An 18,807-nucleotide genomic window follows, 5' to 3' on the forward strand; every position below is an offset into this window, starting at 1 on the left:
TTCCCCTTTTCTCTGCATCCCCTCTCTCCCTGTTCCCCCTCCCTAGCAGAAATACTCCCGTGCTTCCCCTCTCCTCCCTGTTCCCCTCTCGCCACTACAAGAATACTGCCCTGTTCCACTCTCTGCCCTGTTCCCCTCTCCCTACAGAATACATTCCCTGATGCCCCTCTCTCCCGGTTCCCCTCTCGCCTACAGAAATATCTCCCTGTTCCCCTCTCTCCCTAGTTCCCCTCTCCCTACAGGAAATACTCCCCGTTCCCCTCTCTCCCTGTTCCCCATCTCCCTACAGAATACTCCTGTTCCCCTCGTTCTCCCCATGTTCCGCTCATCCCGTACAGCCCTGTTTCCCCCTCCTCTCCCTGTCCCCTTCTCCCCTACTAGAAATACTCCCTGTTTTCCCTCCTCCCCTGTCTCCCCTACTCCCTACAGCAAATACTCCCTGTTCCCCTCTCTCCCTTGTTCCCCTCGCCTACAGAATACTCCCTGTTCCCCTCGCCCTTACAGCAAACTCCCTGATTCCTCTCTTCGTTGGGGGGGGGGGGGCCTCTCCCTACAGAATACTCCCTGTTCCCCTCTCCCTACAGAATACTCCCTGTTCCCCTCTCCCTACAGAATACTCCCTGTTCCCCTCTCCCTACAGAATACTCCCTGTTCCCCTCGCCCTACAGAATACTCCCTGTTCCCCTCTCCCTACAGAATACTCCCTGTTCCCCTCTCCCTACAGAATACTCCCTGTTTAGTATTATGGTTGATGAAAGGTCAATAGGTATTTTTTCTTCTTCTTTTTTTTACACCTCTGCAGTAAAGGGAGTTGACTGTAATTACGTTAATAGAGCAGACTACCTCCTGCCTCTGTCAGTCAACCCTGCCTTCTGGGGCTGCTCGCTGAAATCTGGACAACACACACACATACTCACACGTACAGACACAACATACACGCACGTATACACACACAGAGACATGTTCGTACGCACGTAGCCAAGACACACACAATAACAGATTCAGTTTCCAGTTATGACAATAAAAGAACACAGATTTCCAATTGTATGAGAGCATTGCTGTACTGATTGGATGTTAGCGGTGTTGTTGTTGTTATAGACCCATCAGATCTAGGCCAAGCCAGGGCAGGAAGAGGAGACATTGTTTAATGAAGTCCCCCTCAGTCTCCCCTCTTCCTGACCTCTGGGGGACAGCAGTGTGAACCCAGTGTTAAGCAGACTGCATATCTCTGGTACAGGTATGGACGGTCTGATAAGAGGACTGATCACATACACCGGGTTTAACCCACATTCAATCATGTCACATCATGTATATTTCTGACGGGCTAATTAAATGAGAGGGGGGGATAAAAACAGAGGAGGGGGTGAGATGAAACAGAACACGGAGAGACAAGGAGCAGGGTCTGACTAAGTTGTTGAGCCACGGTAAAGTCTTTGATGCTGCTGCTCAGACAGTGTGGAGAGAGCTTGGCCCTGCTGCCTTTGATATTCATCAGAGTGTGGGTGTGAGGAGACAAGGACCAGGACACAGAGATGGAGGGGCCTGAAGAGGGCTAACAGGTGTGCTGCTGTGGAGTAGAGGAGGAAGTGGAGGAGCAGAGTAGGATTCTGACCTGTCCCACTCATTGGGTAGTAGCTGGTTGAAGGGGAGAAGACCTGCGAGGCAAAGTCCTCAAAGGTCATGACCTCCCGGTGGTTCTGCACGATGGCCTCCAGGTAAAGCGCACGCTCCTCATAGCTGGGGCCAAGGTTAAGGTAAACCACAGAGGAAGAGACATAGAAAAAKGCTGACTTAAAGCCCAATGAAACTAATAAAATCCCTCAATGGAAAAAGTAAATTGAGACAAAACATCAACACAACACATGAAGAAGCTACATAAGAAAGACCGAGACAAAGGCAGCATCAGTGGACAGAGGAGTAGTAATAACCAGACCACTGTAGCAGGCAGAGGACAATCAGCCTGGCAACACAGCCACAAATGGGAAAGCAGTCACCAAATAAACACACACTACAGGCGTGACTCTCCCCTTGCCGGGCCCCATTCCTGGGTGCTCGAACAGAACACCTGCTGGAGGCAGACAGACGCTTTCAGACATCCATCCCTCCCTCCATTCCTCCTACCCGACAGGGGGAAGATTGGAGACATTTGAAATTCAGAGTGCCAAGCAGGTAGAGCAATCTGGGAGCCTGGTGCTGGATGGATAGTCAGTCAGTCAGGTTAGAACATTGAGAATAACAGAAAGGGATCAAAATGCCTGCCACACTAACTATGCTAGCTGTCTCTTTCTGCCTTCTTGATGACTGCACCTAACAAACTGCCAGTCAAGAATGGACCCAAACAGGCCTTTACTATAGCCCCCACTCCAGGAACCCACTGGGCCATTCCCCTCTCATTAAGGGACTGCTGCCTGTGCTGAGATTGTTTTACTGGGAATGTGTATGCGGTGTGCTGGACTAAGTTTGGTTGGCTAAAATGGACTGGATGCGCTAAGATGGAACGGACTGGGCACATGCTGGCACAGCAGGGGTTGAGGCAGGCATGACGAATAGCTGAAAGGGAGCCGTTTCAAACTGAGGCTGACAGGCACCTGAGCCTAGGGCCTAGGGCAGCCTGAGGACAGGCAAGCTGCTCACCACACGGAGGGAGGGAGGAAGAGAGGGAGGATGACAGAAAGAGCGGGAGAGAGAACCGTCTTGCTGAAACCATAAAGCTTAAACCCATGGAACACAGGCAACACACGAACATGGGTTAAGATCACCTGAGCTGTGGGTGAGGATGCCAGTGAGGCTGCACTGTCATCTTCTCCCTGCCTCCAGATGCAGCTGACTCAACCAGGAGTGGGGACATAGAGAGGACATCACAGGCTGGGCTGCCATGGCAACCGAGGTCACAGCACAACGTGCAGGTCATATAACGGGTTTTATGAAGGTACATTGAACAAAAATATAAACGCAACATKTAAAGTGTTGATCCCATGTTTCATGAGCTGAAATAAAAGAACCCAGAAATGTTCCATATGCACAAAAACCTTATTTCTCTCAAATGCTGTGCACAAATTTGTTTACATCCATGTTAGTGAGCCTTTCTCCAATGCCAAGATAATCCATCCACCTGGCAGGTGAGGCATATCAAGAAGCTGACTAAACAGAATGATCATTACACAGGTGCACCTTCTGCTGGGGACAATAAAAGGCCACTCTAAAATGTGCAATTTTGTCACAACACAATGCTACAGATGTCTCAAGTTTTGAGGGAGCGTTCAATTGGTGACTGCGGGAATGTCCACCAGAGCTGTTGCCAGAGAATCTTATGTTAATTTCTCTACCATAAGCTGCCTCCTTGAATGCACAAAAATACCATGAGGAGATCCTGAGGCCCATTGCGAGTCCTTTTAAAAATATATATTTGAGCAAAAGATGCATATCTGTATTCCCAGTCATATGAAATCCATAGATTAGGGCCTAATKAATTTATTTTAATKAACCGATTTCCTCATATGAACTGTAACTAAGTAAAATCAATGACATTGTTGCATGTTGCATTTATAGTAGAGAGAGAGATGGGGGAGGACAATGAGAGAGAGGAAAGAGAAAGAGGGGGGAGAGAACGAGACAGAAGAGAGGTGAGAGAAAAGGAAAGAGAGAGGGGGGAAAGAGCGAAAGAGAGCGAGAGAGAACCCTAGTCCACTGGGTCAACAGAGCCATATGGCTGTCCATTATCAGAGATGCAGATGACTGTGGCCTGTTATTGAGATTCCTAAAACAAATATTGACTCCAGCTGGGGTGGCCGTCCACTCTCCTGACACACGCCTCTCCTCCACCTTGGACGCTGACGCTTCCTCTACCCACGCCATCCAACGGAGAGAGGGAGCAAGGGAAAGAGATCAGGAGAGAGATGGAGGAAGAACCTATTGACTGCAATCAGTAAATGTGTGGCTTCTGTTGATTTTAAAATTGTAGCAGAGTATTCCCTAGCACAGCTAATATACAATGTGAGTGGTAACTTTGTCCCCATAGAAATGAAATTAGTGATTCTATTTTTATGGTTGTCCCCTCCCTCTGTCTTTGAGTTTGTCTCTAATGACTCTAAGCTAGGTACAGAATGTTCCCCTGCTGCATATACACCAAGGCTGCTCCTGCCTGCCTGGCACCAAGTAATTCAATCAAGGGACATGTCCAGGACAATGATGCAAAAAGCATATCCATGTCGAGTTCGCCAAACCCACAGACTTCTCCCTGGGTGGCAAAACTCTCTCCCTCCACATATCCGTTTGGGAATTATGCACTCAATTTGGTTGCATATGAAACAAAATATTACATGCAACCTGGAGTTTTATTTTGAGTGCACCAGTGCGGCTAAAATAAAATTCAAGATAAAATGTACCGAGTAACAATATTTTGCCGCAACACACTGCTTGTTTGCAGTTCCCTGGCAACGCACACCAAGCCCAGACCCTTTCACTCAAGCAGGCAGCACACAGTTCCTCCACGTTGTTTATTCCCTCAGCATGCAGTCAATTCATACGGAAGTCTAGAGAGGACATATGAATTTAAAAAATAGTTCCCTCTTTATGTCAAGATCACAACTTATTTATCTCATGATCACTACATAACAAAACTTGTTTTGTCGAGATCACGAGATAATCAAAAGTATCACGCATCATCCATTAATTTGTTCAGATACACGATAACCACTTCATCAAGGAGCCCTGTGGCTGAGTTGATCGCAATGCGGGGCCATTTAAGCCCTGAACGATGCCTGACAGGCAGCCTGTTCTCCCAGGCTGCGTTCTGCCCCCAAGACCACAGCCAATCGCATGCAGGGAACAACGCAGCTAATTTGGCTAGTCTTGTGAGCTAGCTAGTTACGTAGGTAGTCTTGTTAGCTAGATATCTAGCATGTTATCTATGCTGGTTGTTAGCTTCCATAACTGATATATAATTATGAGGGACACTTCATGTTTTGTGGATAATATTACAATTTACAGTGGGTAAGCTCCATTCCTGACAGGCTGATCAGATTCAATTTCAGCCTCAGAGGCTGATGTCAGGATGCTTCCTTGTAGGCTGTTTCATAAGTAAAGCTCATTGTAGGCAGATTAGCTGTTAGCGCTTAGAATAGAATCCAAAGTGGGTGAGCTCTATTCCTGGTAGGCTGATCATATTCAATAGTAGCCTCAGAGGCTGATGTCAGGATGCTTCCTTGTAGGCTGTTTCATAAGTAAAGCTCATTGTAGGCAGATTAGCTGTTAGCGCTTAGAATAGAATCCAAAGTGGGTGAGCTCTATTCCTGGTAGGCTGATCATATTCAATAGTAGCCTCAGAGGCTGATGTCAGGATGCTTCCTTGTAGGCTGTTTCATAAGTAAAGCTCATTGTAGGCAGATTAGCTGTTAGCGCTTAGAATAGAATCCAAAGTGGGTGAGCTCTATTCCTGGTAGGCTGATCATATTCAATAGTAGCCTCAGAGGCTGATAAATCAGGATGTTTCATAAGTAAGGCACCTTGCAGACAGCCTACAGGCAGCATCTTGACTTGTCAGTCTCTGAGGTTGCTATGAATGTGATCAAACTCTGAGGCTGGAATTGAATGATCAACTTGTCGGGAATGGAGCTCACCCACTCTGTAATTGTAAACATTATCCATAAAACATGAAGTGTCCCTTATAATTATACAAATATTAGCTATGCAAGCTAACAACCAGCACAGATAACAAGCTAGCTAGCTAACAAGACTACTTAGCTAGCTAGCTCACTCTCTCGACTAGCTGTATTGTTTCTTGCATGCGGCTGTGGTTTTAATGGTGGCACACAGCCGGGGAGACGGCACACAGCCGGGGAGAGCCGGGGAGACAGTACTGCCTGTCAGGCATCGTTCAGGGTTTAAATGCCCCATGAGTGCTTATATGCCCCATGAGCATTTAGCTCAAGGTAAGGGACATTTAGCTTGCTAACATTCTAACTTATAAACTGGTAATGAGCTCCAAACACAAATTAAAGCATGATGTTAGCATGAAATGTACCATCCCTTAGTGTAGCAATGAATAAAAACGTATGCGCTGATCCACCGTGGGCTCTGCTGTCTCAGCCATACTGTCAATCTGTCATCAATACATCCACACTCCTATTTATAGAGTTTATCTTGTGATCTTGACAAAACAACTTTTATTATGTCGTGATCATGAGATAAATAAGTTGTGATCTTGACATAACAAAGGAATTTATTCATATGTCCTTTCTGGACTTCCATATAAAATAACGCTAATTGCTAATGCTAATCGCTAACTTGCTAGCTAAATGACATAGCTCTAATGCAAGCATTAGCTCATTGCTACCAGTGGTGGTGTAGATCAGCATGTTGTTTGTGCAACGGCATGTTCTGTAACATTAATCAAATGTGATTATGCTGCCCTGGAAAACACTGACTAACACTTTGGTTTCTACCCTGTCAAAACTCCTACCTGGATTTTTAATTTGTTTTCATGCAAAACAACACCATTCCATTGATATGATTCCAACAGTTCACCCAAGCATTTTGTTCTATATCGCAAGTCAAACCGCAATATTTGGTTGAAAAATAGCAATTAGATGTTTTGCGCATATTGTGCAGCTCTACTAATAACCTGGTAACTTTACCAATATATGCAAACATTTGGCGGCACAGAAAGGAAGGAACAGTGATATCTTGATTAGGAGATGCGCCTCAAAAGTAATTATAGAATTCACGTAGGCCATATCTCACTCAATGAAAAAATATTTTTTTCTGGTGCTCCTAAATTTTTGTTACCAATAATTTTTTATTTTATTTAGAGCCTTCCTTATGTATGACTCTGGTTATGTGTCTCTGGCTAACAACTTTGGCACTTAAAACAAATAGGCTATATTACAAGAAGCTTGGCAGGATGAAAACACTGATATGTTTCCTCTGTATCAAGGCAATACAAGTCATCCGTAGAATAACTGTCATTTTACATTTGAACTGTAAAGTAAAAAGCACGGTTGGGAGGCTTCCAGTGAAGCATGTTCCACCACTTTAGAAATCTCCCAATATTCCCCCAAGTTCCAAGCGGCTGCACATTCCCACCCATTAGAGAGAGGAGAGGAGTGGGAATCATTTCCATGAAGCGTGTCAGAACGCTGTGTGAGCAACTGAAAAACCTCTTCAGTCAGACGAGATTGGAAACAACCTGCAATGTAAAATAATGCTCTGACCTCAATCAACAACAGGTCAGCCTTAAAAAAAAAAACTGGGAGAGTAATCAAAGAATTCTTGGTTATGACAAAAAAACACAATTCAAAAAAACACGTAGTCTTTAAGTAGATAATAGTCCTCCTCCAGCCCCTCCCTCTGCATCCATGGTGCTCTGGGACAAAAAACAGTGAGTGATGGTTCAGATAAATCAGGAGTGTGGCTGTTGGGTGAGGTGTGAGTGTGTATATGCAACACAGAGCCTCCACACATTAAGAACACTGCCACTCTTATTAACAAGTCCATGTGTGTTCCATGAAACAGCAAACAATTTCACACCTGTGTGTGCATGTGTGTGTGTCTGCACATGTGTATGCAATGCGTGTATGTATGATGCATGTGTGTGTGTGTGTGTGTGTGTGTGTGTGTGTGAGCGTACTGTCTAGATGGGTGGCCAAGGGGGAATCAGGGGACAAGCATCATTGTGGATCAAAGCCAAGCTCAGGCAGAAGCAGCAGTAGCAGCAGTAGCAGCAGTAGAAACAGTAGCAGCTGTAGCAGTGAGCAGCAGTAGTGAGCAGTAGCAGCAGTAGCAGTAGCAACAGCACAGTGAGCTGCAGGAAACAGTAGCAGCAGTAGTAGTAGCAGCACAGTGAGCAGCAGGAGCAGTAGCAGCAGGAGTAGTAGCAGCACAGTGAGCAGCAGGAGCAGTAGCAGCAGTAGTAGCACAGTGAGCAGCAGCAGCAGTAGTAGTAGCAGCAGTAGTAGTAGCAGCAGTATAGTAGGCAGCACAGTGAGCAGTAGTAGTAGCATCACAGTGAGCAGCAGGAGCAGTAGCAGCAGTGTAGCAGCACAGTGAGCAGCAGCAGCAGTAGTAGTAGCAGCAGTAGTAGTAGCAGCAGTAGTAGTAAGCGCACAGTGAGCAGTAGTAGTAGCATCACAGTGAGCAGCAGGAGCAGTAGCAGCAGAGTAGTAGGAGTAGCAGCACAGTGAGCAGCAGCAGCAGTAGTAGGTAGCAGCATAGTAGTAGCAGCACAGTGAGCAGTAGTAGTAGCATCACAGTGAGCAGCAGGAGCAGTAGCAGTAGCAGCAAAGTGAGCAGCAGCAGCAGTAGTAGTAGCAGCACAGTGAGCAGCAGCAGCAGTAGTAGTAGCAGCAGTAAGTAGTAGTAGCAGCACAGTGAGCAGCAGTAGTAGTAGCAGCAGTAGAGTAGCATCAGTGAGCAGTAGTTAGTAGTAGCAGCAGTAGTAGAAGCAGCAGTAGTAGTAGCAGCAGTAGTAGTAGCAGCACAGTGAGCAGTGCAGTAGTTAGCAGCACAGTGAGCAGCAGGAGCAGTAGCAGCAGTAGTAGTAGCAGCACAGTGAGCAGCATTAGTTGTAGCAGCAGTAGTAGTAGCAGCAGTAGTAGTAACAGCAGTAGTAGTAGTAGCAGCACAGTGAGCAGCAAGTAGTAGTAGGAGCAGTAGTAGTAGGAGCAGTAGTAGTAGCAGCAGTAGTAGTAGCATCACTGTGAGCAGTAGTAGTAGTAGCAGCAGTAGTAGTAGCAGCACAGTGAGCAGCAGCAGCAGTAGTAGTAGCAGCAGTAGTAGTAGCATCACAGTGAGCAGTAGTAGTAGTAGCAGCAGTAGTAGTAGCAGACAGTAGTAGTAGCAGCGGTAGTAGTAGCAGCAGCACAGTGAGCAGTAGTAGTAGCATCACAGTGAGCAGCAGGAGCAGTAGTAGTAGCAGCAGTAGTAGTAGCAGCAGTAGTAGTAGCATCACAGTGAGCAGCAGTAGTAGTAGCAGCAGTAGTAGTAGCATCACAGTGAGCAGCAGTATCAGCAGTAGTAGTAGCATCACAGTGAGCAGCAGGAGCAGTAGCAGCAGTAGTAGTAGCAGCAGGAGCAGTAGCAGCAGTAGTAGTAGTAGCAGCACAGTGAGCAGCAGGCGCAGTAGCAGCAGTAGTAGTAGCATCACAGTGAGCAGCAGGCGCAGTAGCAGAGTAGTAGTAGCATCACAGTGAGCACAGGAGCAGTAGCAGCAGTAGTAGTAGCAGCAGGCGCAGTAGCAGTAGTAGTAGTAGCAGCACAGTGAGCAGCAGGCGCAGTAGCAGCAGTAGTAGTAGCATCACAGTGAGCAGCAGGAGCAGTACAGCAGTAGTAGTAGCATCACAGTGAGCGACAGGAGCAGTAGCAGCAGTAGTATAGTAGCATCACAGTGAGCAGCAGGAGCAGTAGCACAGTAGTAGTAGCGCACAGTGAAGCAGCAGAGCATAGCAGCAGTAGTAGTAGCAGCACAGTGAGCAGCAGGAGCAGTAGCAGCAGTAGTAGTACATCACAGTGAGCAGCAGGAGCAGTAGCAGCAGTAGTAGTAGCAGCACAGTGAGCAGTAGTAGTAGCAGCACAGTGAGCAGCAGGAGCAGTAGCAGCAGTTAGTAGTAGCAGCACAGTGAGCAGTAGTAGTAGCAGCACAGTGAGCAGCAGGAGCAGTAGCAGCAGTAATAGTAGCATCACAGTGAACAGCAGGAGCAGTAGCAGCAGTGGATCATGTTCAAGGTGAATAGGCCCTCTGATGGCTCTTCATTAGCAGACTGCTCTGACTCAGGACCCCTACACCCCTTCTCTCTCTCGCTCTCTCTGTCCAGAGGGACCCATCCTAAACCCCTGATCACTCCTACCACCACCATTTCTCATTAATTCGCTCTCCGAGGGACCATTCTGAAACTATGTATCTCTCTCTCTCTCTGCACCCTAGGTCCAGTGGGAACTATATTGAACCCCATGCCCCTCCCCCCCGGCCCCTGTACTCTATCCATAGGGACCCATTTATCCCCCCCCTATCGCTCCAGAGAGGCATTCTGAGCAGGCCTGCCTGCCTGTCTCTGTGTCCCCCTGTACCCTGCTGACAGAAGGCCTCACTGCCCCCTGACCCTTGCACAACATCACTCACACATACAGCTCCACACACACAGAGCAGGGAGGGACATACTAGCCAAAGGACTAGGATTATTAGTCCACCAGAACAATACAGAGTTAATCTAATGGAGAGACACTAAGTGAAAACAAGTATTTCCTAATCTTCTGTCAACCGCAACTTTCAGTGGACTGGAAAGTAGTCTGCTCATCCTCTGAAAATTGAAACCATAATTTTAGGCTGTGGGATGGGAGCTGGGAGTGTTAATCTGTTGAGAGGGCCTCACAGCAGGGGTCTCCACACCACCAGATTACAGTCTAGAGGAGAGAAGGGCCTTAAATCCCCATCCTGAGTTCTCCCTCTCACAGCCTGGAGACGAGCCATATAGGTCAATTAGCTCCACTCAGAGCCTGTGGTGGGGAGCCTAAGCAGTGGCCAGAGCCCCCCTCACCCTAACTGACTCGGAGCCAGGAGAGAGATATTAGACAACATGGTTCCAGGGCAGCAGTCTGAGGGGAGGTCAATATCTTGGTGGCCAGAAATGTTGCCCTAGCCTAGGCTCTAGTCTCTCTCAATGGGGAGGAGACGCTGTCTTTCCTCTGAGTGGAAGTACGCACATCACACTCAGCTCTGAGCTGCTACCCCACTGAGATGCTATGATACATGTGAAGGAGTGGCCCAAAGGATCCTCAACTAGCCTCCATTTAAGCAGTCACTAGCCAGTAGTTTGGTACCTTTTCATCATACATCTATCTCTTATTCAGTCTGCAACTCTCTGCAGTGTCTCCTCATTATTTTAACTCATTTATTACAGTGCACCAACACAAGGCGATCACAAAAACAGAGAATTCTGTCTCTCCTACAACAATAGGGAGTAAATAACTACCCTAGGATGAAGAGCTGAGGTCAATACTGCAGGTAGAAATGTCCTCTTTCTAAATGGCCTCTCAGAGTTTGGAGGCGAGGTGGTAGAGTGCCTGTGGGTGCTTGACCCACTCTCTCACCCAGATCTGCCTATAACCTCTGCCAATCAGCTTGACCTTCCGGAGGAGAAGCGAGGAGAGGGAACGAGTGTGGAGTAAGCTACTGCATTGACTCCCAGGGCCGTAGGCTTCAGGGATGTTAGTGGAGCAGGAACAGACATACCACAGAAGAGTCCTTCCTCCCAAATAAAAGGCACGAGCATCACCCTATCCCCCCTACTCCCAGTCATCCTGCACACACACTGTCCATCAGTCAATATGGATGCAGTACATATCTCATTCATTTGGTCCAGGATGGTTTGTGTGACGTTGCATGAACACATTCAAATGAATCAAGTGTCAAGGTGTCAAATCCTGGAATAAATGGTGTGGAGAAATGGAGCAGTGGAGAAGAGGAGAGGCGCCACCAGCCATTACACAGGTAGAGAGTGTAGTAGAGAGATGATTGAGAGGGTGGGAGGGAGAGAAAGAGAGGGAGAGAAGGAGACAGTGAGTGAGAAAGGGAGAGGGAGAGAGCAGGTGTTGATTGGAGAAGTGCTGGGCGGTGTGTGCCATGCAGGCCAGCGGTACCTGTTGTCACACTGTGGGCAAAGTGTGAAGCTCATCCCAGCGGAAAGCCCCAGATGTGTGAGGTGATTATGGGGAAGACAAGGGGAGAGGGACAGAGAGAGAGAGATGGCTGCAGAGATGAATTTGGCTTTAGGAAGAGAGAGGAATACAGAGCATTAAGAAAATATTCACACCTCTTGATTTTTCCCACATTTGAATTTCAAATGGATTACGTTTAGATTTCGTGTCACTGGCCTACACACATGTCAAAGTGGAATTATGTTTTTAGAAATGTTTACAAAATAATAAAAAATGTAAAGCTGAAATGTCTTTAGTCAATAAGTATTCAAACCCTTTGTTATGGCAATCCTAAATAAGTTCAGGAGAAAAAAGTTTGCTTAACAAACCACTTACACTAATATATACAAAAGTATGTGGACACCCCTTCAAATGAGTGAATTCGGCTATTTCAGCCGTTGCTGACAGGTGTATAAAATCAAGCACCCAGTCATGCAATCTCCATAGACAAATATTGGCAGTAGAATGGCCTTACTGAAGAGCTCAGTGACATTCAACGTGGCACGGTCATAGGATGCCACCTTTTCAACAAGTTAGTTCGTCAAATCTCTTCCCTGCTAGAGCTGACCTGGTCAACTGTAAGTGCTGTTATTGTGAAGTGGAAACGTCTAGGAGCAACAACGGCTCAGCTCCGAAGTGGTAGGCCACACAAGCTCACAGAACGGGACCGCCGAGTAGCACGTAAAAATTGTCTGTCCTCGGTTGCAACACTCGCTAACGCGTTCCAAACTCCCTCTAGAAGCAATGTCAGCACAATAACTATTCGTCGGGAGCTTCATGAAATGGCTTTCAATGGCCGAGCAGTTGCCCGCAAGCCTAAGAACATCATGTGCATTGCCAAGCGTCGGCTGGAGTGGTGTAAAGCTCGCCGCCATTGGACTCTAGAGCAATGGAAACACGTTTTCTGAAGTGATGAATCATGCTTCACCATCTGGCAGTCCGACGGATGAATCTGGGTTTGGCGGATGCCAGGGGAATGCTACCTGTCCCAATGCATAGCGGCAACTGTAAAGTTCGGTGGAGGACGAATAATGGTCTGGGGCAGTTCTTCATAGTTCGTGCTAGGCCTCTTAGTTCCAGTGAAGAGAAATCTTTATGCTACAGCATACAATGGCATTCTAGACGATTCAGTGCTTCCAACATTGCGGCAACAGTTTGGGGAAGGCCCTTTCCTGTTTCAGCATGACAATGCCCCCATGCACAAAGATCGGTGTGTCGAGATCGGTGAGGAAAACCTTGATGGCCTCCACAGAGCCCTGAACTCAATCCCATCAAACACATTTGGGATGAATTGGAATGCTGACTGCGAGCCAGGCCTAATCGCCCAACACCAGTGCACGACCTCACCAATACTCGTGGCTGAATGGAAGCAAGTCCCTGCAGCAATGTTCCAACATCTAGTGGAAAGCCTTCCCAGAAGAGTGGAATTTGTTATAGCAGCAAAGGTGGAACCAACTCTATATTAACGACGAGCAGGTGTCTACATACTTTTGGTCATGTGGTGTAAGTTGTATTGCCTACATCTGTGTGAAAAAATTGTGTTTAACATGATTTTTGAATGACTACATCATCTCTGTGCCCCACACATACAATTATCTGTAAGGTCCCTCAGTCGAGCAGTGAATTTCAAACACAGATTCAACCACAAAGACCAGGGAGGTTTTCCAATGCCTTGCAAAAAAAGGAACCTATTGGTAGATGGGTAAAAATTTAAAAAGACATTGAATATCCCTTTGAGCATGGTGAAGTTATTAATTACACATTGGATGGTGTATCAATACACCCAGTCACTACAAAGATACATGCGTCCTTCTTAACTCAGTTGCTGGAGAGAAAGGAAACCACTCAGGGATTTCACCATTAGTCCAATGGTGACTTTAAAACAGTAAAAGAATTGTAATGGTTGTGATAGGAGAAAACTGAGGATGGATCAACAGCATTGTACTTACTCCACAATACTAACCTAAATGACAGAGTGAAAAGAATGAAGCCTGTACAGAATAAAATGATTCCAAAACATGCATCCTGTTTCCAATAAAGCACTAAAGTAAAACTGCTAAGGAGCCTTTTGGACCTACATTTGGCGCTCCGGTATCGCTTGCCGTTCGGAAGCAGAGAGAACAGTCTATGGTTTGGGTGGCTGGAGCCTTTGACAATTTTTGGGGCCTTCCCCTGACACTGCCTAGTATAGAGGTCCTGGATGTCAGGAAGCTTGGCCCCGGTGATGTACTGGGCTGTACGCACTACCCTCTATAGCGCCTTACGGTCGGTGCTGAGCAGTTGCCATACCAGGTGGTGATGCAACCGATCAGGATGCTCTCGATGTTGCAGCTGTAGAACTTTTTGAGGATCTGGGGAACCATGCCAAATCTTTTCAGTCTCCTGAGGGGGAATAGGCATTGTCATGCCCTCTTCGCGACTGTGTTGGTGTGTTTGGACCATGATAGTTTGTTGGTGATTTGGACACCAAGCTCTCGACCCACTCTACTACTGCCCCGTTTATGTGAATGGGGGAATGTTCGGGCTGCCTTTTCCTGCAGTCCAAAATCAGCTCCTTTGTCTTGCTCAGGTTGAGGGAGAGGTTGTTGTCCTGGCACCACACTGCTAGTTCTCTGACATCCTCCCTATAGGCTGTCTCATCATTGTCGGTGATCAAGCCTACCACCATTGTGTCGTCAGCAAACTTGTTGTGGTTGGAGTCGTGCTTGGCCACGCAGTCGTGGGTGAACAGCGATTTCAGGAGGGGACTAAGCACGCACCTCAGAGGGCCCCCCGTGTTTAGGGATCAGCATGGCATATGTGTTGAGGCCTACCCTTACCACTTGGGGGCGGCCCGTCAGGAAGTCCAGGATCCAGTTGCAGGGGGAGGTGTTCAGTCCCAGGGTCCTTAGATTAGTGATGAGCTTTGTGGGCACTATGGTGTTGAACGCTGATCTGTAGTGAATGAACAGCATTCTCACATAGGTGTTTTTGTCCAGGAGGGTAAGGGCAGTATGGAGTGCGATTGAGATTGCATAATCTGTGGATCTGTTGGGGCGGTATATGAATTGCAGTGGGTCTAGGGTTTCTGGGATGATGGTGTTGATGTGAGCCATGACCAGCCTTTCAAAGCACTTCATGGCTTTTACGCAATGGTGTGAAGTATTTAAGTAAAAATACTTTAAAGTACTACTTAAGTAGTTTTTTGCAGTATCTGTACAATACTATTTATATTTTTGACAACTTTTACTCCACTACATTCCTAAAGAAAAAAAATCTACTTTTAGGTTTCAGGGAAAATGTATGGAGTAAAAAGTAATCATTACATTTAGAATGCTCAAGCAAGACAGAATTATGGCAACTATCAATGTAACACTTTGTCATCCCTACTGCCTCTGATCCGGCGGACTCACTAAACACAAATACTGTGTTTGTAAATAATGTCTGAGTATTGGAGTGTTCCCGTCTGTCTGTGATTAAAAAGATAAAAATTGTGCTGTCTGGTTTGCTTAATATAAGGAATTTGATGTATAGCATTTACTTTTACTCAAGTATGATGATTGAGTACTTTTTTTTTACCATTGTACTTAAGTACATTTAAAACCAGATACTTTTAGACTTTTTCTCAAGTAGTATTTTACTGGGTGACTTTCACTTTTACTTCAGTGATTTTCTATTAAGGTATCTTTACTTTGACTCAAGTATGACATTTGATACTTTTTCCACAATTGCTTTTACGTGGTACACGCTTCAGCATTCGGAGGTTCCGTTCTGTGAGCTTGTGTGGCCTACCACTTCACGGCTGAGTCGTTGTTGCTCCTCGACGTTTCTACTTCACAGCTCTAACAGGGCAGAAACATGACGAACTGACTTGTTGGAAAGGTGGCATCCTATGATGGTGCCATGTTGAATTCACTGAGCTCTTCAGTAAGGCCATTCTACTGCCAATGTTTGTTTATGGAGATTGCATGGCAGTGTGCTCCATTTTAAACACCTATCAGCAATTGGTGTGGCTGAAATAGCCACTCATTTGAAGGGGTGTCCACATACAGTACCAGTCAAAGGTTTGGACACACCTACTCATTCCTGGGTTTGTCTTTATTTTTTACTATTTTCTACATTGTAGAATACTGGTGAAGACATCAAAACTATGAAATAACACATATGGAATCATGTAGTAACCATAAGTGTTAAATCAAAATATATTTGATATTTGAGATTCTTCAAAGTAGCCACCCTTTGCCTTGATGACAGCTTTGCACACTCTTGGCATTCTCTCATCCAGCTTCATGAGGTAGTCACCTGGAAGGCATTCCAATTAACAGGTGTGCCTTGTTATACTTTTTAGGGATAGGGGGCAGCATTTTTACTTTGGATGAATGCATGCCCAGAGTGAACTGCCTCCTACTCTGTCCCAGATGCTAATATATGCATATTATTATTACTATTGGATAGAAAACACTCTGAAGTTTCTAAAACTGTTTGAATGATGTCTGTGAGTATAACATAACTCATATGGCAGGCGAAAACCTGAGAAAAATCCAACCAGGAAGTGGGATATCTGAGGTTGGTCGATTTTCAACTCTTTGCCTATTGAATTTCCAGTGGGATATGGATCTGTTTGCACTTCCTATGGCTTCCACTAGATGTCAACAGTCTGTAGAACCTTGAATGAAGCGTCTACTGTGATTTGGAGCCGGATGAGAGGAGAATGAGTCAGTGGTCTGGCAGAGAGCCAGGTCCTGGTCACGTGCATTCCACATGATATCGACTTGCGTTCCATTACTTCTATAGACACAAAGGAATTCTCCGGTTGGAACGTTATTGAATATTTATGATAACAACATCCTAAAGATTGATTCTATACTTAGTTTGACAAGTTTATTCGACCTGTAATATAACTTTTTGAAGTTTTCGTCCGACGTTCGCCTGGACCTGCACGAGCGTTTGGATATGTGTACTAAACGTGCTAACAAAAGTAGCTACTTGGACATAAATAATGGACATTATCGAACAAAACAACAATTTATTGTGGAACTAGGATTCCTGGGAGTGCATTCTGATGAAGATCATCATGTCAGATTTAAGGGACTTAAGGGACTATTTAAGGGACTATTTATCCCATACACTCAGATTTAAGGGACAGATTTAAGGGACTATTTATAATGTAATTTCGTATTTCTGTTGACTCCAACATGGCGGAGAAATTTTGTTTCTATCTCAGATTATTGCATGGTTTGCTTTTTCCGTAAAGTTTTTTTGAAATCTGACACAGCGGTTGCATTAAGAACAAGCGTATCTTTAATTCTATGTAAAACATGTATCTTTCAAAGTTTATGATGAGTATTTCTGTTATTTGATGTGGCTCTCTGCAATTTCTCCGGATATTTTGGAGGCAGTTCTGAACATGGCGCCAATGTAAACTGAGATTTTTGGATATAAATATGCACATTATCGAACAAAACATACATGTATTGTATAACATGATGTCCTATGAGTGTCATCTGATGAAGATCATCAAAGGTTAGTGATTAATTTTATCTCTATTTCTGCTTTTTGTGACTCCTATCTTTGGCTGGGAAAATGGCTGTGTGTTTTTTGGACTTGGCGGTGATCTAACATAATCATATGTTGTGTTTTCGCTGTAAAGCATTTTTTAAATCGGACACGATGGGTAGATTAACAAGATGCTTATCTTTCATTTGCTGTATTGGACTTGTTAATGTGTGAAAGTTACATATTTCCCCCCCMAAAAAATTGAATTTCCCGCGCTGCCTTTTCAGCGGAATGTTGTCGAGGGGTTCCGCTAGCGGAACGTGTGTCCTAGAAAGGTTAAACATTAATTTGTGGAATTGCTTTCCTTCTTAATGCGTTTGAGCCAATCAGTTGTGTTGTGACAAGGTAGGGTTGGTATACAGAAGCTAGCCATATTTGGCAAAAGACCAAGTCCATATTATGGCAAGAACAGCTCAAATAAGCAAAGATAAATGACAGTCCATCATTACTTTAAGACATGAAGGGCAGTCAATCGGTAAAATTTCAAGAACTTTGAAAGTTTCTTCAAGTGCAGTCGCAAAAACCATCAAGCGCTATGAAACTGGCTCTCATGAGGACCGCCACAGGAAAGGAAGACCCAGAGTTACCTCTGCTGCAGAGGATACGTCCATTAGAGTTACCAGCCTCAGATTGCAGCCCAAATAAATTATTCAGAGTTCAAGTAACAGACATCTCAAAATCAACTGTTCAGAGGCGACTACGTGAATCAGGCCTTCGTGGTCGAATTGCTGCAAAGAAACCACTACTAAAGAACACCAATAAGAAGAAGAGACTTGCTTGTGCCAAGAAACATGAGCAATGGACATGGTCTGATGAGTCCAATTTTGAGATTTTTTTATTTTTATTTTTGGTTCCATCCACCGTGAGATGCAGAGTAGGTGAACGGATGATCTCCGCATGTGTGGTTCCCACCGTGAAGCATGGAGGTGGTGTGATGGTGCTTTGCTGGTGATACTGTCAGTGATTTATTTAGAATTCAAGGCACACAGTACTAGCATGGCTACCACAGAATTCTTCAGCGATACACCATCCCATCTGGTGTGCGCTTAGTGGGAATATCATTTGTTTTTCAACAGGACAATGACCCAACACACCTCCAGGCTGTGTAAGGGCTATTTGACCAAGAAGGAGAGTGATGGAGTGCTACATCAAATTACCTGGCATCCACAATCACCCGACCTCAACCCAATTGAGATGGTTTGGGATGAGTTGGACCACAGAGTGAAGGAAAAGCAGCCAACAAGTGCTCAGCATATGTGGGAACTCCTTCAAGACCATTGGAAAAGCATTACACGTGACTACCTCATGAAGCTGATTGAGAGAATGCAAGAGTGTGCAAAGCTGTCATCAAGGCAAAGGGGGGTTAYTTTGAAGAATCTATTTTGATTTGTATAACACTTTTTTGGTTACTACATGATTCCATGTGTGTTATTTCGTAGTTTTGATGTCTTCACTATTATTCTACAATGTAGAAAATAGTAAAAAATAAAGAGTAGGTGTGTCCAAACGTTTGACTGGTACTGTGCTTTTGTATATACAGTGTATGTCACGAATTGTAATATGTACAATATGTTAAGAATTTGC

The 18,807-nt window shown here is 45.3% G+C and overlaps 1 protein-coding gene across 1 annotated transcript in view; it reads right to left on the reverse strand.

Annotated features, from left to right (window-relative positions):
* Positions 1-431: 431 nt before the first annotated feature.
* LOC111969029 (ral GTPase-activating protein subunit alpha-2-like) overlaps positions 432-18,807 on the reverse strand; it is a 196,638-nt gene continuing 178,262 nt past the window's right edge. The window contains 2 exon segments of the mRNA XM_070445286.1: positions 432-491; positions 545-1,737. Of these exon segments, the coding sequence (XP_070301387.1) occupies positions 1,407-1,737 (331 nt within the window). The 3' untranslated portion in view covers positions 432-491; positions 545-1,406.

Source organism: Salvelinus sp. IW2-2015, linkage group LG9 (genome assembly GCF_002910315.2).
Source record: "Salvelinus sp. IW2-2015 linkage group LG9, ASM291031v2, whole genome shotgun sequence".
Lineage (NCBI taxonomy): Eukaryota > Metazoa > Chordata > Actinopteri > Salmoniformes > Salmonidae > Salvelinus > Salvelinus sp. IW2-2015.